The sequence below is a fragment of the Vigna unguiculata genome, chromosome 7 (genome assembly GCF_004118075.2).
Source record: "Vigna unguiculata cultivar IT97K-499-35 chromosome 7, ASM411807v1, whole genome shotgun sequence".
In the NCBI taxonomy this organism is placed as follows: Eukaryota; Viridiplantae; Streptophyta; class Magnoliopsida; order Fabales; family Fabaceae; genus Vigna; species Vigna unguiculata.
In genome coordinates, this window is record NC_040285.1 from 30,345,941 (window position 1) to 30,369,800 (window position 23,860).

The 23,860-nt window shown below is 32.8% G+C and overlaps 1 protein-coding gene across 4 annotated transcripts; it reads right to left on the reverse strand.

Annotated features, from left to right (window-relative positions):
* Positions 1-1,406: 1,406 nt before the first annotated feature.
* On the reverse strand, positions 1,407-23,550 carry LOC114191981 (ubiquitin carboxyl-terminal hydrolase 13-like). 4 transcript variants are annotated; one of them, XM_028081466.1, is made up of 32 exons: positions 23,387-23,550; positions 23,136-23,187; positions 22,168-22,300; positions 21,912-22,069; positions 19,460-19,725; positions 19,133-19,351; positions 18,928-19,036; positions 18,729-18,844; positions 17,985-18,083; positions 17,016-17,125; positions 15,220-15,294; positions 14,628-14,706; positions 14,365-14,511; positions 14,199-14,279; positions 13,964-14,083; positions 12,758-12,880; positions 12,154-12,231; positions 11,965-12,053; positions 11,782-11,890; positions 11,621-11,689; positions 11,353-11,466; positions 8,235-8,290; positions 7,857-8,034; positions 7,626-7,727; positions 7,465-7,536; positions 5,971-6,036; positions 5,407-5,472; positions 3,688-3,774; positions 3,405-3,521; positions 3,116-3,190; positions 2,883-2,969; positions 1,407-1,733 (listed from the first exon to the last, which is right to left on the reverse strand). In XM_028081466.1, exons 1-32 carry the CDS (start codon positions 23,405-23,407, stop codon positions 1,653-1,655), a joined length of 3,354 nt encoding a protein of 1,117 aa, XP_027937267.1. In that variant the 5' UTR covers positions 23,408-23,550; the 3' UTR covers positions 1,407-1,652. The 4 variants fall into 4 exon arrangements, with proteins under 4 accessions (XP_027937267.1, XP_027937269.1, XP_027937270.1 ...); XM_028081468.1 differs by having other exon boundaries at positions 23,136-23,184; positions 23,387-23,546; XM_028081469.1 differs by lacking the exon at positions 23,387-23,550 and adding an exon at positions 23,278-23,358.
* Between the last annotated feature and the right edge of the window lie 310 nt (positions 23,551-23,860).

Sequence of the window (23,860 nt, forward strand, 5' to 3'; positions counted from 1 at the left end):
AAAAAATAAATTAATACAAAATTCAGTATTAAACTGTTTTTCTTTTTCAAAATACAAATTGAAAAAGAACAAAGAGGTTTAAATCACACATTATTAAGGAAAAAGTAACAAAATGAGATAAAACAATATAATATATATATATATATATATATATATATATATATATATATATATATATATATATATATATATATATATGAGATCAAACTGTATGAGCTAATTTTTATCCAGCATTACATTTCCAGTAACTTTAATTAGAAAGTGAAATTTGTTAATTTAAGTGTTGAATTATAATTTCATATGTATAATTTTATTAAAACTGACCAATAATAAAAGATGATCAAATAATTAGTATTTTAAATATACATTCGGGTCATTGTTAATAGTGAAAGTATTAATTATAATATTAGTGAAAGAAATTTTCAATATAATGATGAGCTTTAAAAAACATAATTTAATTATAAAATATTGAAAACACAGTATTTAATACAATAATAACATTGTATTAAAGTAGTGTAAATCTTTAAAACATGACATTGTACTAGTTGATAATTGAGTTAGTAATGCAAATCTACTAAATTGATGTTATACACATGACATTGTTTTATTTAAGGATGAAAATAACTTTGACTAAATAGAAGTAAATTAAAGTTGTTTGATTAAAGAGAGTGAATGGAAAAATAATTTAGAAGTAACATATCACATTATATTTTAGTTTTCTTCTATCAAATACTTTTCATTTTTTAAATATTTATTTTTTAATTATGTTATAAAGTAATCGATTCATATAAATATTTGTTTTTGTGTAAAAATATTATTCCCATTAGTAATTTTTTTCAAAAAAATTCAAACATGTTTACATACATTAGTTATAGATCGTGTATTCCAATTTGATATGGTGATATGCATTTTTTGTTAGTTAAGAAAAATGACAGTTTATATATATATATATATATATATATATATATATATATATATATATATATATATATAAAATAAAATAAAAAACACATTTTCAACCGTTCTTCTAAAATGTTATTCCCATTATGCTAATTGAAGATGTTTTGTTTTGCATTGTTTAATTCGTTCCACAAAAATAACTTCTCAGGTGAAAGTTATAATTTTTCACATGAATCGAAGAATGTTAAAATTGGTCAAAAAGAATATGGAAATAATTTTTAAATGTAAAATAAATAAACCTGTTTCTCGAATAGAACTATGTTGGAAAACATGGAAAACATGGAAAACTTACCTGTCATCAATTATGTTAAAACTACTCTTGTATCTTAAAAAAATTGCATAAGAGTTTAATACTTTATCTTTTCTTAGAAAGGATTGGGTGAAACTAAATTAAACTATTCATCAAGGGGTTTAAGTTAGTTTGTTGAAAAATGTTAACAAGCCTGTAATGTAATAGAAGGCGCTATAATTGAAAGACAAAAATCCAACCCAAAATCTTATTATTTATTATTTACAAAGGAATTAAAAGCAAAGAGACGAGGAGTGATTAAGTTTTAACTACCAGGAAAGACAGATCAAACTATACACCTATCCCCCTAAGTAAAGTAATGATGAAGCTACAGATGAATCTACACTACTGTTATCACTTCATAAAACTGCAACTGCCACTGCCATAAGGTATTATATACTCATTAGTTGTAGATTTTTACAGGCTTCTCAAGTGCGTGACGGTTCTGGAAATTTGAGAAATGATTGTTGTACACAGCTCGAACCTGCACATAGATATAAATGTAAAATAAAATACTCATGTCCGTATTAAAGATTAAAATTATCTTATATTGTTTATTTTACAAGATGTCTAATTATTTCTTTATGTATTCTTCACAAAAACACCTGAAGATACCGCTATAATAACAATTTTGCACTGGCAACTAGCTTAATCCTGTTAAAAGTTCCGATGATTGGCATATGTGTCAGTGTCAAGTCACAGGATAGGTTTAACATTTCATGTTCAAAATGAACGATATATTACACACTTTCACTCACTCACCTTGCTTCTTATGTAACATTCTTATTAATATTCTCAACAAACAAATCTCACTAGGATAGACTCAAATTCATGACTTTGATACCATATTAAGAAATTGACTTTAAGTTTAATTTAATTTTACAAAACCGACTTGTAAAGTGATGTTTGCATCCACTTATATAGAATGAAAGCACCTTATTCCTAGCCAATGTGGAACTTCCAAACAAATATAATTAAACCATGAAACATGTGATTTAATGTGATCCTTAGTTTCAACACAAAAAAACATTGCGGATTCAAGCCTTGCCCGATCTTACATTGCATATACCTTGTGGGTACATCTATATTGGTGAAACAGTATGATTCTGAACTTCCTCTCAACTTAATTTGAGAATTAGCTCCTCAAACCCCCTCAACTAGCACTAATTCAGAGACAAAAGATGAGCATTTAGGTATGTCTCTCCAATTTGCCCACCAAGTATGTCCAATACTAATGTGTAAAAGGTATAGAGTCATGTTAGAGTTTAAGGATGAGACTGGAAAAGTAATTTTAGAACATATAGCTTGCCTTCTTCCGTGCACTTTTCTCTGTCAGATCTTCTAGATTGCTCTCACAGACTGTTGTTCTCAGAGAAGTCTAGTTCTATGTTGTATATTTTCTTAGAGGATAGAGGTAACAGAATATACTCAAGTAACCATGCATGCAAGTAGTATCTTTTCTTTTTCTATATAAATTGTATATATTTTATTGTTTTAACTACCCTAAATTTTGAATGACTGCATGCTAGATCTACATTTTAGTTTCTTTTTAAGACGTAATGCATATACCATGTACACATCTACATCGGGCAATATCCCAAAAGAAAGAAAGAAGCCAGTCCCCAACATATACCTGGTTAACCGCGTAAGACCTTTTTGGAGCACTGTCAGCATGTTCCAGTCCAAGATATTGCTCCGAAGAACCAAAAATCTCCCTTCTCTAAACAAACAAACAATTCAAATTTGTATTAACTAAATCATGTAGAAATCAAACAATATGCCTAAACAAATTCGATTCACAGCCTCAAACTCGTACATTCACAACCAAAATGAAATATCACACAAGAAAGAGAATGTTTGACAGACCTGAAACCGAGCAGAAACAATATCAGAATCTTGTAGGAATTCAGGACGATCATGTAACACAAATGCAAACTTCCACTGCAAAGACAAACAAGATGGGAAAAAAGTACATCAATTATGAAATAAAACTTTGTTAACACCGCACATGCACAGAAGTAATTAAGCAGGACGGTAGTTTACCTACAAGCAGAAAAAACAAATCGAACTTTATACATTTGCGTTAATGTCTCAAAAAAGTTGACCAAGCTTTAAAATGCCAAAATTGTAGAGCAAATAATACATTCATACATACGCTTGAAAACTCCGCATCCGGAACTTGAAGCTTTTTCTGTATCCGCAATTTGACATCAGCTAATGTCTCACCCTCACGGATAACAAATAGAAAAGGATCTCCAAAATTCTGAATTTTCTGCAAATTCCACAAATTTCAACCCACCCAAACAGAAATGAGAAAAAAGTGTTTGCAAAAAAAAAAATGTATCAAAGCAGAAATATGATTTAATTACAGGAAAAAATTATATTCAGACTGAAAAAGCACTAAGAAATTATAACAAATTATAACAATTTGATCTTACCAAATACTTATGAGAAGTGTCTCCAAAGAAATGATAAACATGAATCAACAGATCAAGAGGGCCAAGATTTCTCTCTTCTTCAGGAATCTTCAATATTATAAAAGAATATTATATTCGTAACAAGAAACCAAAATGAAGAGGAATCATGCACTAAAAAATTAACAGCACGCCACAATAACAAAAAGACATAATTACAAATTCACACCTGGATAATTGTGCAGTGTGGCTGATAGTGGCACGACTACTATACTTAAATATTATGGACACAATTGCAAATAACGTATGCTACAATTTAAACGTCTGAACACTAAATTGAAGATAGATGTAGAAATAGAAGCAGCCGGACACAGGAATCAAGTGAGAACATAGTAAAGAAGTCACAGCTAAAGAAAAAGAGACAACAGGGCACACCTATCAAAGTACTCAACTATGACACAGCTGCGAGAAACAAATTAGATTTTCCAAAAACAGGTGGTTGGCAGACTATTATTGGATGATAGTTAAAGAGTTTGGGCTAAAAAAATGATGGGCTGCAAGAAGTGGGGTTTTTTTTGTGAAGCCCATACCACAGGTGCAATTGTCTAATACAATTCATATACAAGGATGGTTTTCAAACTCTGAAAGCCTTTGGAAACAGAAAACAAGCGAGAAGCGAATAGAAATCAACCCTAAGAGAATTGGTGGGAAGCCGCAGAACATAACAAGAAGTGGACTTTAAGTCTAACTCAACCCCACAAAACCGGCTTGTAAGATGAGGTTTGCATCCTCTTATATACTCTAAATTGGTCTTATCTCTAAGTCGATGCAAGACTTCCAACACAGTCTCTCACACCGAGATATAGACATCTCAAAAGTGGAACTAGACATTATCTCTTAGTCAAATTAAAAGCTTGAGAGAATAACTCTACTACTTATCACTAGTCCATTTGTGACTAAACCAACCATGAGGATGCAATCTAGTACCCCCTAAAAAGGTTGCAACTTAGACCACCAATTTAAAGCAGCTTTCAAACATATCTCAATATATAATCTGTGTGAGACTTATTTTGGGTTTTCGGGATTTGAAGTTCTAATTAGTTCCACAATTAAGTTTGAGGAATAGAGACCACGCGGACAAAGGATATGTGCCCATGCTTCTATTTTTATTTTTTCTTTAATTTATTTGGAGCTTTAACAACTGCCATAAATTGTTGTTCAAGATTAAATTACAAAACTAAATTACAGGGGTAAAAAACCACCACAAATTGCAAATTCAAAACAACCATATATCATGTCTCTAACAATGTCTACAAAGAGGGACTAAAAGACAAAAATTCTGAACTGCAGGGACTAGATATTTTAATTTGAGGGACAAAATTACCCAAGTTTGAAAGACTAAAATCGTATTTAAGCTTAAATTTATTATTTCAATATTAAAGAGATATGGCCAAGAGGCTTTTTCATGGACAAATCCAAAAGGCCGTAGATATTCAAGGAAAAGGACCATGATTTACTCAAACATGACAATCATGCGACATCCCAATCTTTTTGCTTAGAAATACATGTCACATGTCTATTGTCTACACATTTTTCAATATCAACACATTCTCTTCAAACAAGTGAAGGATGACAAGAACTAAAACAATGTCTATTGCACCCAAAATAGTATCTCCCTGATCAAGATGTTGTATTTGAATACTAATTATAAAAATAAATATAACAAAGGTAACAAATCTTTACCTCCTCTGCTCTTAACTTCCAATATTCATCACTAATATTCTCAATTGTTTCACTCGGTGAGAAAATCTGCAAAAGGTTTATTAGTTTTACAGGTATCCAGTTTGAAACTTCTTCATAAATTAAGCAGCACTTAACAAATGTCATAATAAAAAACATTATTAGTTTTTACACCCAAAAAACAAAACAATTTCTATGCCAATGAATTTTCCTTATCCTGCATATAAATTGCTTGGAAATGGATATTTCAGTCAAACATCATTCTCATTAATATTGAGAAATATCAGTAATGTGAAATCTTAACTTCAAAACAATATGAGTAACAATTTAGCTAGCGACCAAGAAATTTACGAGACAAGCCAGTAATTAATAGGACAGTAGAATTATACAAATTTTGATAACAGCTGTCTACAATAAGGCTACATTGCATTAGTGCAAATGAGTGATACAGATCAATTGATTTTTCCCCTCATCACATTGAACGCCAATAAAATTAGTCAACTCAAGGAAATCACGCTTGTAAGACTAGCATTTGAACAAAGAAAACAAAAATGTATGATTCAGCACCTTGTATATCTTGTGATAGAAAACTTCAAGCAATCTGAGTTGTGCATCAGGATGAGATAAATCCACCTATTTGACAACATAATATTAATTCCATTACATTTCATATAGCATAAAATACAAGAGGTCGACAATACTTCAAAGGAATGCAACGGGGAAAATGCAAATCAGTGTTTCTTCAAATAGAAAAGAGGATAGTTAAATCCAGTCAATAACAACAATATGAACTAATCTAAAGGACAATAACAGCATTTTATTAGATAAAGGAAACACCCTTCTCGCACTATCAAACAGTCTCTCCATCACAAGCACAACAAGGCTTTTTAAATTTGAGTTGCATGAGAGAAATTTGGCTATCTGAGTCAAGTATACAAGGGGTATCAAAGATATTGTCTAACTTAGGAATTCAGTAAATTATTTTTTAACTTAGATTCCGAGAATTTGAATGTTCTTATTTTCCATCAGGAACCATACCTATTATACATCAAGGAATCCTAAAAATCTGGTGTGTAGTTGATGAAACCGGTTCATTGTCCGAAGAAAAATACCAATTGCTTTGCCAATGTGTTAGCATCCCACAGAATCCCTAGGTATTCAACAGACCAGAATTGTCCTCAATATCAAGAGTCAATTTTTTTCTCAAACGATAAGTTCATTTCTCTGTCAACCAGAATTATATTAGATAAACTGAATATTGTGTTGTGGGTTGACCATCTTGCATGAAACCCAAACCTCCACGGTTGTTGGGTGTTCCTTCCATCTTTATTCCACCACTGCACCATCCACAAGGAGGACTTCCTCTCAGTCTTCAAACTAATTTTGTAAGGTTGAGTTAGATTAATACCACTTTACAAGAAGGTATTAGAGTCTATAATAGATCCATTAAAAGGGTCACTTACCATGTTATCCATGTATCAAGCCAATTGGACGTGAGGGGTGTATTGGGAAGTCACACATCACTAGAGATAGTACCAAAATACAATATATAAGTGGGAACAATCTTACATGCTAGTTTTGTAGGGTTGATTAGGCTAAACCTACTTTGCAAGACTACCCAAATGAAAATGTGTTAGCTCCTCTGCCCTGCAACCCAAAAGATTGTCTCCCCCTTAAAATAAAGCTCGTTTCAAACATTGAACAATCCATTGCATTCAGTACATCTTCGTCTCAACCTTTTCTCCTAACACTAGACCATCCCACTTTTTATTCTTGACCCTAAATGTCAACTTGTTGTTCCCTTAAGTATCCAACTAGTTACCAAGACTTTTGTCGCCTACAATGGAGATGTTTACAAGTATGAAAACCAAGAATTCAAATCGACCCAACCAATTTAAATACTTTACAGTTGGGTAATTTGAGCATTTAGATCAAACTCAACATAAGTCAATCTAACTCAATGCTCACTCATTAGGTTGGATACTGTTGTATTAAGAATTTAGTCATGGTAAAATGAAGCAGCTTACAAGATAATGTATCAACTTCAATTATATTGTTTACCTTTGACTTAATATCATTCAGTAAAACTTCCACTGTACTCTGTTTTGGTAATCTAACAGTAGAAATGACCACCTGAGAAATTATAACTCTCGTTAGATGTACAAAACTTAATATAACACAGTATATTGAAAAAGGAGAATAAAACCCCTAAGAATACTCACTTCATCCTTCGTAGCAAGATGGAAAGCAATTTTAAGAGTTTTTATGCATTGCAATTCTGGCAGAGGGATATCCAATATTTCATAGTACAGTATATCAGAAATCTACAAAAAAAAAAAGAAGATAATTCATGATACCAGGAGCACAAGTAAAACAGAGCCATTTGGAAGTCTTGCAAATTGCAAGGATTTGAAATTATTTTTATCTAGAAAGATTTGGACTTGCAATAATACCTGATTGAGGTGAATCAGCATGTCAGACAAATTTTCAACTCCTTGGTACTTTATAGGCTGTGCTTTAGGTTGTTGGGAGTAGCAGTTGTGAGACGTAAGTCTGATTTTAGAAGAATCACTCAAACCAAGATGTTGAGCAACCTTCATAACAACATCATCGTATGTGTGAAGCTTTGACCTAGATGATCACAGAATGTATACGGATCATCAAATATAATTTAATTGCAAGAAAGGTTCACCCACATATCTTGATCAATGAAAAAATGTCACAATCAAATCAAAGTAGCATGGTAATTCGTGCACACAATTTTTTTAACTAGCACATGAAACTTAAAATATTAAGATACAAAATTAGTAGTATGTACAAATGAAACTTACAACTCAAGACTGAATTCATCCTCTTTCGGTTTCCCCAAAAATCGGAAGCGAACAACCTGAAAATCAATGAATGCGATATATTGGAAAGGAATTGAAACAATACCCCACAGAAAACTAGTCTCCAAAACCCAAAATTATTTTTGCAATATTATTTCCATTTTTTTAATATTTTTTTTTTAAGAAATCATATACGCAAGTAACTTTCAAATTCACTTAAAATATGCAGCAGAAATAATCTAACCATCTGCAACGAAATATCACCCAGTCATTATCAAGATTACATAGAACAACAAAGTCAACCAATCTGTTCTGAACAATTATCAAAGATCCCCAAGATAAGCCAATATATGATAGAGTACAATTCAAATACCACCATGTGGCAAAATCCTATAAAGAAATCAGTAACCAGAGTAAAGAAAGTATTGAATTATGAGTAACGCAAGTTTTCAAAATTATACTTGCTAACATCAGTGGTGCATTTATCGCCAGCCGCCATAACATTGTGCTAGCAACGCAGGATTTCCATGGCTGCCCATCGTGACTTCTTTGTACATTGCAGAAATGATGCGTACAGTCATGGGGAAAATCATGCCACAGTCCCACATTGCAGGCCCACACCTCTTTAGAAAGGAAGAAGTATTGGTTCATAGCAATCTGACCTAGACCTGAGGCAAAATCCTATTTTTGAAACTAGTGTGGGACCTTTAACCTGATCCACACCATAGATTCAAAAACAAAAACAAGTTGGGGAAATTTCTTCTGAGACCTCCATAGTTTTTTCTCCCGCCCTCATACTACAAAAAAACATTACTATACACTTGTAATGATATATCTGGACTATACTTCAGATTATGTAAATCCGAACATTCAGATTACGTAACTCGGAATATTCAGATTACGTTCTGGATTAAGAATATGGTTTCGAATATGGTAAACCGGAACCATATTCCAGGTTGTGTCAACCAAAATAGGATTACGTAATTCCGGATTACACGGATATATTTTGGATAAATATAGATTGCATAACCCAAAACTCATTACATATTCCAGAATATAGTTTTGAATTGATTATGAAGTGTTATGACAGGAACACATTGATCATTTGTTATATTATGATGGTGAGACAAGTTATGTCAATGTTAGGAAAAAAAACCCAAACCCAACCCAAAATTAAGAGAAGAAATAACTAAGCTAACCTTCGTGAACCAGTCATAGACCAAAAAGGCAAACCAGTTCAGCCTCCTTAGCCAGCGCAGTCAACCACCAGTAACACTGCCACTGAATGCAACCTATTCCTCTGCCATATGCAACTTGTTCAGCTGCAGCCTACGGCCTTTTCCATAACCATCACCCACTGCCGGATTACCACCTATCCCCCTTCTCACAGCAAAATCCCCTGGCCCAAATTATAAGCTCCCCACTTTTTTTTTCTTCTTTCTCGTTTTTTATCCTTCTTTTCTTCTCCACACTCCTTCTCTATAAAACTGAAACCCCTCAACATCTATAAGAAAGGCTGTTCAACTACGTTGGATTTACTCTGAATTTATTGTTATTTAAATTTCTAAACTTGCTATTATTATTAATTGTATCATTGTTTTCCTTATTTTTGCAATGTAATTATAGTTCTGCATTTTCTATTCATCTGTAAGTATATATTGTATTTTTTTTTGTTTGCTATGCATCCCTCATAACCTGTAATGACTTAAATATATTTCGGAAAAGGATTAAATACAAGTCAAACTCAAAAAGAAAAAAACAGAGAAGTAAAGGGGAAGAGAACCTGAAATTTTAATTCTTATGTATATACGTATCACAATTTATAGCTATTTATAGTACAACTACAAACAGTTAGCTAGCAGCTCACTAACTATTCATATGCCACACTATTGAAATATCTACATAGAATCAAGCTTCAACCATGAGTTAAATTTAACTTATGCAACATAAGCTAAAATCAACAATTTTAAAGAAGTTTAATGAGACAACTTTTATAGAATTTTAAAGATTTATTTATGGGAAAAGTTCAATCATTCTACCTTCTAATTTTCTTTTACAACATGTATTTGTTGAAAAGTTTATCCAAACAGTGTAATGCATTCAGCCACATTCTAGTTTTCAAGAAAAAAGAAAAAGTTTCCTATTTTAGTTTCAAATTACTGGCAAATTTGCCCGTTTAAACAAACTTACTAAAATAGTAATGGTACATATGCTTTGGCTAATACTAAATAATAATAATAATAGTAGATGAGCTTGATTCCTGCATAGCATTTCACTAATTAAAAACATCATTCAAGATTTTTTTAAGGGCTACAAACCTAAGAGAAAAAATCCAATTATTTCTGGTGACAGGTTTTCGGCCCAAATGGAACTAATAATTACAAACAGCACAGAGCTTTGTACAAGATATGCAATGATGGAAGAGGAAGGGAAAAGAGGAAGATGGCAGCCATGTATATTTTTCCTTGCTTCTTCTATATGTTTTACCTCCTTGAATGTCCCTTAGTTTTACAAAATTGGCTTAAAATTTTTAACATGAAATAAACTTCTGTCATCAAGGCAAGGATGCAGCCTGACTACAATACTTTTATTTTCAGAATCATGTTCAGTATTGCTGTAAATGCTGTCAGATGGCATTGTTTGGCATTTAATTGTAACAGGTAGCTATTGGTTAACTCACTGCCAGACTGGCAGTACTGAGTTATATACTATTGTACCCTAACGAAGATGGAAATCGAAAAAAAAAAACTCAGTCCCGGAAAGTCTTCATCCATTCTCCATTCAATTTTAAGATTTTCTATTCGATTCTAAAATCAGAAGAAATGTATGCACACTCAGTTTTATCAGTATGAGTATTCATTAACATCCTTTGTGCTTTCAAATGCCCGGCCAATGTTTCAATGTTGTGTTTATTACTTTTTAGATCAGCAGATTCAATCAAAACTTGACCAAGAGGTGAATTTTCAAGTGCAAACTTGAAAAATTGATGAAGGTCACAGCATTATACTTATCAAGCATAATTTTTGCAGTATCAACACTTAGAAGACAAATATTTAAAATTAAGAATTCAAATTTTCAGAATTTATAAAAACGTTTTAATTTTTATTTTAAAATTTCAAACCTGACGGTTGTGCACATATTCCAAGAACGAATAAACGTTGTTGGGACAGTGAAGCTGCTCACCACTTCCAGCTTTGGGGAATTTCTGGTAGCAAATAATATCACCATCCTCAAGCTGCCAAAAACAGAAAGAAGCAGAAGTTGCAAAAAAGTAGGTTCCCCAATAGAATACAATTTAGGATGGAGATGATTGTTTGTAATAAACCGCCAAGGCATATACTGAAAATTCACTCGAATAAAAAATCTACAGTTAATCACATAATTTATACCTGATTGTCACGATAAGTCATATTCCTATCAACATGTTCACACATGACACGAGGTTCAAATTTAATTTCCTGGATGAGGACAAAAGAATGAAATCATACTTACTCTTCCTTTAGATTGCAATCACGAGAAATAATGATACATGAGATGCATATCAGCTAACCTCAAATAGTTCAATTTCTTCATCAACAGCAAATCCTGCCATTCGTTTTAGTGTAGACAATATATCCAATGGCTTCCCACTACCTTTGACATAAAGACTCCCAACATACCTGAGAAAACAAGAAAAGGCATTAGAGTAACTAAATGAACCCTCACTCTAAAATGTAATAGCAAGAGCAAGTACCGCAGCTTTTCCTGAGAGGGATCATAAACTTTAAAGAATAGCAACAAATCTTCTTTTGTCTTCACAGGAGGAGGACAAAACCCAAAACCCTAATTCATTGTGCAGAAAATAAATAACAAATCCATGTCAATTAAAAGTCACTACCAGACCATCGAGAACTAAGGTGAAAACTAAAAGAAACAACAGTACCGGATTTATTCCAAATTCCAAAAATAATGTCAGCTCTGAATTATTTCCATTAATGGAAACTTCTGTCAACTCTCCAACCTATAAATGATCAGCAAAAAATCATATTCTCGAGATAGCAGTTCAAACAATGAAACTTCACTACTACTCTCCAATGACCTATTTTAGTTTTATTTTAGGTTAGCGTGTAACAAAAAAAGTAAGCAATCAATATTTGTCTAAAGCAGCAGTAGTATACACTTCTTAGTTCAAATATTGTTTTTTGCAAATTGATATTGTCAAAATTCAAAGGGAGGACCACTAATTTGTCAGACAGAGCAAATATGACACTGTAATTCAAAATCTGCCTCCACACAAATATACTTGGGAACATATGAAAATAAGGGAACATCCAGAAGATCCGTGGACTTGTAATAAGTACAGGCAGGAAACAGTATTATGATTAGACAGGGGAGCCTCTGAAGTTCCGGGAATATTTAGTAGGATCAAGAAATAAAAAAAAAATTAAAAATAAAAACACATGATTAAGGTTAAGGTATATGTAATATAGACACACATAAGTATACAATTTAGTGACACGGCGTTGGAATTTGGGTGAAGAACTCACCAACCGAGTTTCCTCACTAGATGTCAATGGTCTATTTAGCCGATATGTATAATTTTGCCGCCTTGCCCATAGCCAAAATCGTTGACATGGGACAGGTATACGAAACTCTCTAGCAACTTCTTCCTGAAAAAGACTTCATTGTCAGAAATATAAGAAGAAATTCAAGAATTAAGTTCTGTTTCAGAAAATAACAAATGAATAACAGATCAGCAAATATGAGAGTACACGGCCTGTAAAATAAATATGACTACTTGAGCAGAGTAATGAATTATTGCAAAACACCTCAGTTAAGCTTTTCACTCATTCAACTTCAAATGGAAATCCTATTGGACCTCATTTTCCCACCTAACTCCAACCTTAATTCAATCATCTTTGCCAGGTGACACATAGAGGGTGGTTCGACTGGGTCCTTACTCGTACTTAACTTTAACTGATGGTGGCTGGGTGACAGGATTCAATTGGAGCTGATTAGGTTTTGATCTGGGCGGGTGCTTTTTGGGTGTTTTCACTGCAGCTGTGTTTCAGTGCTTTTGTTGTATTTGAGAGGTTGAATTGACTTTTTTTCTTGAAGATAATTCAGAATTTTAATAAAGACACAACAACGAAAGTAAACGGACAAGGATTAGGTATTTTTTTAGGGTATAAAAACTCAAATAGAAAAAAGCAGATGATGAAGGCAAAAGGAAAGAATGCAAAGGGCCGCCAAATACATAACACAGAATAGCAATCACTTCATGGGAAAAACCCAAATGATTAGCCAAAAACTAAATCTTATGTGCAAGGAAACATTCGGGTGCACAGAAAACGCCATTTGTATATGGTCAACCAACTGCCAGTGGTAAGGTAGCTGTCGCCAAGACTAAAAGATACCAATGATCTAAAAGAAACACATCCTCAAAAATTAATATACAATGGGCATAAGAGAAACCCTACCGCAAAGCTTACCAAGAAAAATGAAGAAAATGACATAAAGAAAAAAGAAATTTCATACTTCCATAGCCAAACACTAAGAAACTTGGATGAAGAAATGATTTTCCACTTCAGTAACTTATGTCTTATAAATTTATTCATATAATGCATATAACTCAAAGATGAAACATTTTCCAATTGAAAATAATTTGAAAGGAAAAAAGAAACAGATGGAGCATCGAAAACCAAACATGAATATTTTTTGTGCAAATAAAATGACAAAATAATAGCTCATACCTTAACCGACATAAATGGCATTTGTTTTTTAATGCGAAAACTCCATACTTTATCATGATCAACTAGATCAAAGAATATATCCTTTCCAATCTGTGCACACATATCATCCTCACGTGCAATCTGGATCCAATAAATAGTATCATTGAACCAGTTCTTAGGACCCATGCATATCAGAGAAAGCATATAAAGATAGAACAAACTGAACTTAGATGGGAGGGAAAGCTACAGTTGTAACCTTTACGATGGTATACAAGTGAGCCTCTGCCTTTTCCTTCCTCTTCTTCTCTTTTTCTTCTTGTTCTTTCTTTAATCTAACCTAAAATGTAATTTTAAATTAAAAAAAAATTGCATCAGAGAAATATAACAAAAGTAATATGACATCACTGAGTCAAACATCTTACTCTTAGGTGTTGGGCAATGTCCTTCTCATCCACGTTACAAATTATCTTATCCTTGTCACTGTCACGAATATAAACAAGCATATATGCATTTGAGTACTTTGTAAATTTGAAGGGAGAGTTGTTGAACCCAGGGTTGATATGAGGTAACTATAGAAAAGAAGAAAAATAACAAAAAAAAATTGTGACGACAATGTTAAAAGAAAAATGACAAAATCAGTATCCAAGAATAGATGATAGTGATCAAGGATAGTATTAAGTAATACCTCTTCTTCACCACCATACTGTTCTTCTATTGCCCTCTTTGAATCTTCTCTTGTTACCCGTTCATCATCAAATTTAAACCTGAAACAAGCAAGTTATGTGCGCTTTTAAATAAGAAATCAGTTAAGAAATAATGAAGAAAGATGATAAGGGAATGACTACCATGCCTACAGGTAGGACAAAAAATATTGCAACACAAACATATATATATACCAACCATTTAGCTCAATGAAAACCAGCACAAAAATGTTAAGCATGACAATATAAGGACGTAAACTCTCATGCTAGCTATAACTAGTGTGATAGGAACTTTTTATCGAACATGATAAAAAGCAATACTAATATACAATGGACTAGGGAAAACTAAAAAAGGTTAGCAATTCTTAAGGACCCAACAAATCATCTTCAGGATCATCCATTAATAGCTCTAAAACACACAAAGCAACAAGGAAAAAAGCCTCCTTCTGTTCCCACACAAATCCTGAAATACTGAATTGGGGAAGCTAATGAAAAGGTAACACTTTTGTGTTTATTAGTTAAAACATAAAATATAAAAGTATATTTTCTCAAACCAAGCAGAACTCAATTACTCACCACTGATTTGATAGAGTTGGCCTAATATAAGCATAATAGTGTCCACCATGAACGCCACCACTGTGAACCAAAACACTGAAAACAAAAATGATGACGCAGACAAGACCCATAAGTATATGATCAAATAAATGAAAAATCACAATTAAGAAAGATATAGGGCAGCGCTAACAATCAAATTCTAAATCTCTAGTTAATTTTCATATCAATTTTTGTCATAAAATAAATAATTCATTAAGATGAACAGAAAAAATTGGAAAGAATTGAGGACAAATAGTCATGCATAACAAAAAAGATGTATACATACAAAATATAGAGAACAAAAAAATTAAAAGAAGCTATAATCCTTGAGATAAATCTCCTTAGAAGGACCACGTATTTAGCCAAGCAAATCACCATTGTACCACATGAGTTCCAATTTTATCTTCAAAAGATAGACAAATGAGTTCCAATTAGTCCATGACCATCTTACCGTGTATAGAGGTACACTGTGCTCTGACAATGAATTCTATTTTCTTACCATACTAATGAGTGAGTGTATCTATCACATCACATATATAGCCAGCAGTTAACCTCAAAATACTGTAAATAGATTCCAGAGAAAAATAACCAAATATCCTAAAATTTAACATGCATAAGATTGTAATAATACACTCTTGTAAGTCTACAAGTAACTTGATTTGACATGGCCAGCCAAATGTATAACCATTAACAAGTCAAAATTGTAAACCCTATACAGCTTCTTACCTCAAAATTAAGCCAGTTTCAGGAAATTCTACTCGGATCAAGCAGCATCAAAACATACTTAACCTTTTAACTCATTATGTTGTGGACCGAACAATCCCCAACCAATTTATTTAACACAATTACAAGATCAAAGAAATACAGAAAAGCCATGCCAGCTACAAATATATAATGATAACTGTACAGCTACAGTATATAATATTCCACTATATTAAAGACTACTCGTGAACAGTGTGATAAACTTACACTGGATTCTCATAAAAAAAATTGAGAAAACCTCAGTCTACAGATGTAGCACAGTGTCCTTTAGTTCAAATTTCCCACCTTCTCTAAGACTCTTAAAGTGGAATTGTTGCTAAATGCAGACTGTTAAGTATTTTCAACCATAAGTCACCACTCTGCTACATGGTTAATTCCCAATCACTTGATTTATTATGACCATGTGGCAAATAAGGTCAGTGCAAAGATATGGGATTCAGGGTGTGCTTGAGTAAATGTCTTAATTGAGTGCTTACTGAATAATTTTTTATCATAAAAGCACTTGTAAAAGTTGTTTTCATAATTGAAGAGAAAACAGAGTTAAAATGTTATTGTATAAGTTGTTTTCGTAAGTTTTTTGAACATCATCTGCTATTTTCATAAGTTGCCCTGGACTTGCACAATTGTTATGTCATGAGAAAAGCCCTGTCAATAAGTTATTTCAAATTCACCCATAGTGATTCTGTTTTTCACTTTCACGGTATAGAAGTGACTAAAATTCAAACAGCACTGAGTGTAAAAAAGTTGTACTTCACTTTGAAGCTTCCCACATTTTTATCATACCAATTAAATTGAAGCAATTTTCATTCCAAATTCTGCACCTTGCAGTTTTCCACCTGTCAGACTAATGTAGCCTTACTGCCTTAGTTTCACAGTGCAGTATATCATACAATTCCCAAAGGACCAAAACAGCCATTAATCATAAAAAAATAAAAAAGTCAACACAGAAGTACATGGAATATTTCATTGAACAGAACTCAGCCAATTAAAATTTGAAGATGTGGGAATACCAATACCTGTGAAGAGTATAAAGGTTGCGAATGCTTCTATTTGCTTTCGAAGACAGATACTTGCCATTGTCCCTATCGAGATCTAGTTGCAGGGGGAACTCATAGTAGTCATTGATCTGTTGGAGATCAAGTTGATGGTTACTCTTAAAGGTGCATTAGAATAAAAAGTAAATTTAGAAGTACACTAAAATCTTGGGAGTAGGGGATCACCATACATGATGTACAAGGGAAAAAATTAACAATTTACAAATGAACATCAACATCCAAGAGAACATCAATTACATATTTTCCTTCAAGTAGATGATACTTAATTGGTAATTACATCATCATAGTATGTACAAAACAGAGGTAAGCCAAAAGAATATTATTGACCAAGTGGGTAACAAAAAACATTCTATCTTACTCTTACCTAACCCAGCTCTCCCACCAAACAGATCATTTATAAACTAATGGGAAGGATAGGAATCAAGTCTATCAAGGCTTAATCAAGTCCTAACTATCTTAAAAATTTGGATATTTTTAATTAAGTCCCGGTTAAAAATTTATTTTTATTGAATGCTCAAAATATTTTTTATTTTCATCCAACACCCTGCAGTTTGATTTTGCTGCCAACGAAGATGACCTGGTAATTACTTCCATCTTCCCATCTCCAACTTGCCGATCAACTTGCGCCTGTTCTCTACAATCTACTCCAACTAGCCAGATCAACTTGCTCATGAACAAAAGTTTTAATTTTTAAGAGGAAGTCAAATTTACGAGGTGCTTAAAACTTAAGTAAGCTTAATATCAATATGATTTATTTTATTGAGTTCATCCATAAAGAGAACAATTTATTAAGGGACAGTGTCTCTATGTTTCTATATAACACATGATTTTAAGTCTCCTACGAAGCTATGACAGGTAAAAATTACTTTGAAACATACAAATACATCAAAAAAAGGAAAAGAATTTAATATGATTCTATTTAGTGCTGACCTTTACCATGGTGTCTCGCATAAAATCATATTCAAACCGTTTCAGTTGCAGCTGAAGAACAGGTGGAAAATCAACGAACAAAACACCCTTCCTAGCCTCCTGGATGATTGAACGTAACAATAATGAAGAAAAATACCAAAATTAACAATATAAAAGAAATAGCTTTACAACAAAGCACAGGAAAGAAAAAATAATTCCGCAGGTACCTACCATTATGCCATCATGAAAAGCTTAGATGTACAGAGTATCACCTCCGTAAAAGTCAAGGCAAACCATACAAGTAAAAGTTGGAAAAGATTTCTATTGCTCTCCATATCTTCGCTAAGTGTATCGTTCACTCACAACATAGGTAGAAATTTTTTCTATAATTCTCCTTTTCTTCACACGGCTTGTTTTTTTTTTAAAAGTATAAAAATTAGAATAAAAAATAAAGAATTTATTCGTCAATTATAAATTTCTTTTTATCCATACACGAATTTGAATGTATCCTTATGTGATGTTATCCACAGCCTTTTTTATTTATTTAATATATTAAAGAATCTCAGAAGTTTCTTTCAAAATAAAAACTTTTCACTTGCATTTCCTTTCTGCAAAGTAAAACTTTAAGAAAATAAAGGAAAAAGTTAAACAAAAAAGAGTGAGGGTCATACAAAAAACAAGAACAAACCTACGAGATCTAAACAAAAAACAAGGTAAGAAATTCAGTTTGACAACCAACAAAAAAAACTTGGATTTAGATTTTACCTGTAAACCATGCCACTCAGCATGATACTTGTTATCGCCTTCAAGCTGTTCTACTTCAACATATTTGTCAAAAGAATCGTAAATGTTCTGACATCCTTTGACATCAAGCTGAAGATCTGTGATAAACGAAAAAACATAATTCCGTAAGATATAAGAACATGGACTTATGCAATAAACAGCAAGCTCATAAACTGTATACCATAGAATGATTCTTCTCTCATTGATTTGTAGTCAACATTGATGCAATCAATATAGTTCATGTGGTGACCTTCAAACAACTGCTGTATGGTGCCTTCAACAACAGTTCCCTGAACCAGAAGCAAATCTGAATACAATTTTCTCCTTAACAAGAGAAATACAAATTCAAACATTGCTGCAAGTAGTTGCCAAGAAAAATACTGTACCTTCATTTTGTCTTCTAACTTTTCACAAAGAACTCTATTAAGTTCTTGGACATCATGCTGCAAGAATGAATCATGTGTATCCCATCCAAATGACTTGGTTAACTCTTTTGTAGATACACTAGTGTCATTATGCTGCAACTTGTAGAATAAGCTCTGCAATGCTAGAGGAATGCTCCTTAATGGCATGTCATTCTCAGTTGTAGGCATGTGGTACAAAGCCTGTTAATAATAATAATAATAGCTCATGTAAGATACTTAGTTTTGTAAGAATAAATACGATCAAATTTCGTATAAATAAACAAGATCTACCACAGTTTACCGACTAACCTTTCTAAAATAAGGAATGTGATACAGTGTCTGAAGAAGTGAATTCATGTAACAAGTAGCTCCTTGGTTTTTCAGTCCAACATAACCAGTTTCCTTTTTTGAGTCATGTGACCAGTAATCAAGAACCTTACGAATAGCAACATCAGCTTCAACTATGCATGTATCATTAACACAATAACCTCGGCTAGGATCACATAATTCCGTAAGAGGCATGAAATTAGTGAAACCCCAGTCACTCTCACGAGCATTAAATAGATGCTGTGATTCTGCCATATGCAAAAAAATAAAATAAAAAATCAATCCTTTCCTTCAATAAAAGAGAAATACATCTGACAAAGATAAGAAAATAGCTTAAAAACAACCAACCAAACAGCCATCTGACAAGCAAACTACATTAAAGAAACAAGTAGAACATCAATGACTAACATAACGTGAGGAGAGCTATTTGTCAAAATGGGTAACCCGACCCGGCCTGGCTCGACCCACCATGGGTTGATCACTTAGTAAGCCAACTCAACCTGACTCACTTATTAGCGAGCCAAAAAAATTCGAACCCGATCCGGCCCACAACGGGTTGGTAGGTTAAACCGGTTGGCTCACAAGCTCACTTAATTAAAAAGATACAATTTTTTTATTTTTTTCAATCAAAACTAAATTATAATTCTAATTAAGATCTAAATAAACTTCAATACAATCCAAATACAAACTAAAATCACAAAAATACAAATTATCTATGTGTTGACTAAAACAAAACAACCTAATTTGATCCAAATGCAAAGCCCAACTTAACAAAACACATTTGTGTGATCTTTTATGTGCGGGTTGGTGAGCCAACCTAGGGTTCTAGGTGAGTCAAGTCAAAAATCAACCCGTATTGAAATTTATAAAAAAATTTCAACCCGACCCGGTCCGAACCCGTGATGGACCGGGTTGGCTCGCATGTTCCAACCCATCTTGACAACTCTAGGGAAAGACATTATAACCGAGACAAATTGGAACCAATTCAACTCGGAAAACCTGCTCAACAGAAGAAGAAAGTTGTGGTCTTTAAAGGGACCATTCAGGCAACATGTCTAGCAAGTGTAAGATCTTCACAGACTCCTCATAACTAGGACTAGACATCTCAGGGGTGAAGTTTGCAAGATTGCACATCTGTGAGTGACCTGACATCAGTACTCTAGTTTTAAAATATATAATATAACAATTTGAATAATATCAATAATTGATATTATGACTAATAAACATCAAAATGATTAATAACATGAGAACTGAACACTCAACACACGGGTATAAAATCTAGTTTATATCCTATCAGAATTTAGGTCTCAACTATAATTTGATCTTAGAATATTTACATATACAGAAAATAAACAAAAAAGAATAACATAGAGCTATTTTAAGTTTTAGCAGTCTAGGAACCACCTTTGTTTCCTAAAGTATTGTTGTACAGACAAGAAACATAACTTGTATTCAGGAATTCTGTCTCCATTAACACAGACTCCTCATAACTAGGACTAGACATCTCAGGGGTGAAGTTTGCAAGATTGCACATCTGTGAGTGACCTGACATGAGTACTCTAGTTTTAAAATATATAATATAACAATTTGAATAATATCAATAATTGATATTATGACTAATAAACATCAAAATGATTAATAACATGAGAACTGAACACTCAACACATGGGTATAAAATCTAGTTTATATCCTATCAGAATTTAGGTCTCAACTATAATTTGATCTTAGAATATTTACATATACAGAAAATAAACAAAAAAGAATAACATAGAGCTATTTTAAGTTTTAGCAGTCTAGGAACCACCTTTGTTTCCTAAAGTATTGTTGTACAGACAAGAAACATAACTTGTATTCAGGAATTCTGTCTCCATTAACACAGACTCCTCATAACTAGGACTAGACATCTCAGGGGTGAAGTTTGCAAGATTGCACATCTGTGAGTGACCTGACATGAGTACTCTAGTTTTAAAATATATAATATAACAATTTGAATAATATCAATAATTGATATTATGACTAATAAACATCAAAATGATTAATAACATGAGAACTGAACACTCAACACACGGGTATAAAATCTAGTTTATATCCTATCAGAATTTAGGTCTCAACTATAATTTGATCTTAGAATATTTACATATACAGAAAATAAACAAAAAAGAATAACATAGAGCTATTTTAAGTTTTAGCAGTCTAGGAACCACCTTTGTTTCCTAAAGTATTGTTGTACAGACAAGAAACATAACTTGTATTCAGGAATTCTGTCTCCATTAAATTCAATACATTGTGCACAAAAGAATATGCCACAGTTTCTGATTCGGGCATATGAAACACCAAATCCACACCCAAATGAGGCAAATTCAATTCCTCCATTTCTGAAACCAAGTAATAAAGAAAATACATTTTTGTGAGGCACTTGTCACAGAGAAATTACCTTTCCTGAAAGAGTATTGAGTATTGAATTGATTAACAACAGTCAAGCAAAACTGGGCAAATCTACTCCATCCAGGAGCCAACGTCATTGAATCAGCAACATCTAGATACAGTGATAAATGATCAACACTATTCCCCTTTGGAAATAAGAGTATCTGCCTGCTCATTGCAAATAATGTCAGTCAGTACCACCATTCACAATGTGAAAAATTAACTACCATTAGTAACAAAAAAACACAGGCAAAAATTCTACTCACCATTTGTGTCCCCCAACATAGAAAACTTCAGAATATACTTTCCTAGCAAGCCTCGAAAAATTCTTAATAGTCCATGTGAATCTCCCTGATGACAGACTATCCACAGTTTGTGCTTCAGCAGAACTCGAGCTTTCTGTTTGAACAATTAAAGAAAAACAACAAAATAAAACAAATCATTGATCAACTATGCCAACATTAAAATAATTAATTTCTTACTGATTTCTTTCCATAAAATTTCCTCAATATCTGAAGGTCAACAAGCCACAAGAATGAAAGAATATTGACGCTAATTGCTCACTTCACCAATCAAACATGTCAATACAATGCAGAGAACAAACATTCAGAAACAATTACCCACCGCAATCAAGCAGATCCACATATAAACAAAAATGGTGGAAAGAATCTGGAAAGTTTAAAAAATTGCCCACCTCCCAATCAATCAAGATCGCAACGCAAGGCGAATGACAAAAAACCTAGAATCTCCAATTGCACACTACCCCAATCAAACACTCCATGCAATGCAGAGGAGAGATTCGTAAAAATCGGAACTCACTACCAAAGTTAAAGCGAACAAGTAGCACTAGGACTGGGTGGAGCTTCATTCGAAGCCCGATATAACAAAGCAATTTTTAAACTTCTGACCAACATGCAAGCCTCAACAACTGAAATACTAACAGAATCATTGCTTCCACACAAGAAAACTCAGAAGTATATACCAAATTGCATTATTGATTTCTAATTCTCTTGCAATTAAAATAAATATCTTATTATCATTTAAACACAGCCACTCTTCTCATACAGTAAACCTTTCAACCCGCAAACTACAATTCACATTTGCAGAATTAAAAAAGAAAATCGAATAACGACAAGAAGTTCCGCTTCATTCCACACTCCGCACACACCAGTGGTGGACACATCATCATTATCAACAACAACATTATCAGTAACATCATCCTCATTTTTTATACCTTCCATCTCGGGAGCATCTGGAATAGGATCCATCATCACCTCGTCCTGCTGCTGCACCACATCACGAAATAACAACAGCGTCAGAAACATCAACCAAGAACGAAAAAGAATCTAGCAACTAAGCAAAAGAAGAATCCAAACAAAGAACAGGCAATGAGTTCAATTGAGAAGAAAAAAGAATTCGTATCGGTGATTGTCATTCAATTCATATAGGCGATATAAAGGAAAGCAAGCGAGTGTTGATTATCACGTCTAGTGGCAGAGGCGGCATTGTTGTGGCGTGGCGGTTACAATTGAATGAACAGAGAGAACAGAGTGCGACACTGAAAAAACCAAAACCTCACTGAATAATAGGGGAGAGTGACGCTAAACAGTTATAAATATAGAGAGGAAGGTTACAAAGAAGCAAATGACGTATATTGATTGATACAAGGGACTTGTTACTTGTGTTAGTCAAGTCTTTATCAGTATCGGGGATAATTTGGGAATTCTAAGCTAAACTACTAATACTGCTGTAACAAACACCCTATGTGTACTCTGCCATACTCTTATGTGTCTTCTTGTCATTTCAGAATTTAAATTTTTTATGTTTTTAATTAAATATATGTTATTTCATTTTTTATTGATGTTATTTTTTTTATTAATGTTATTTATTTGATTTAATTAAGTTTAATTTTTTTATAAATGTGAAAACTTTTATTATTGAATTTTATAATATATTGAA

What these genes read in the sequence shown, in the direction of transcription:
- LOC114191981 (XM_028081466.1), bottom strand. Translation starts at nt 23,407, where the DNA reads ATGCCGCCTCTGCCACTAGAC. An exon ending in CTGAGTGGCATGGTTTACAG is followed by an intron (nt 18,084 to 18,728) that starts GTAAAATCTAAA and finishes TCAATCATCCAG; the next exon opens with GAGGCTAGGAAGGGTGTTTT. An exon ending in ATCTTGCTACGAAGGATGAA is followed by an intron (nt 7,537 to 7,625) that starts GTGAGTATTCTT and finishes ATAATTTCTCAG; the next exon opens with GTGGTCATTTCTACTGTTAG.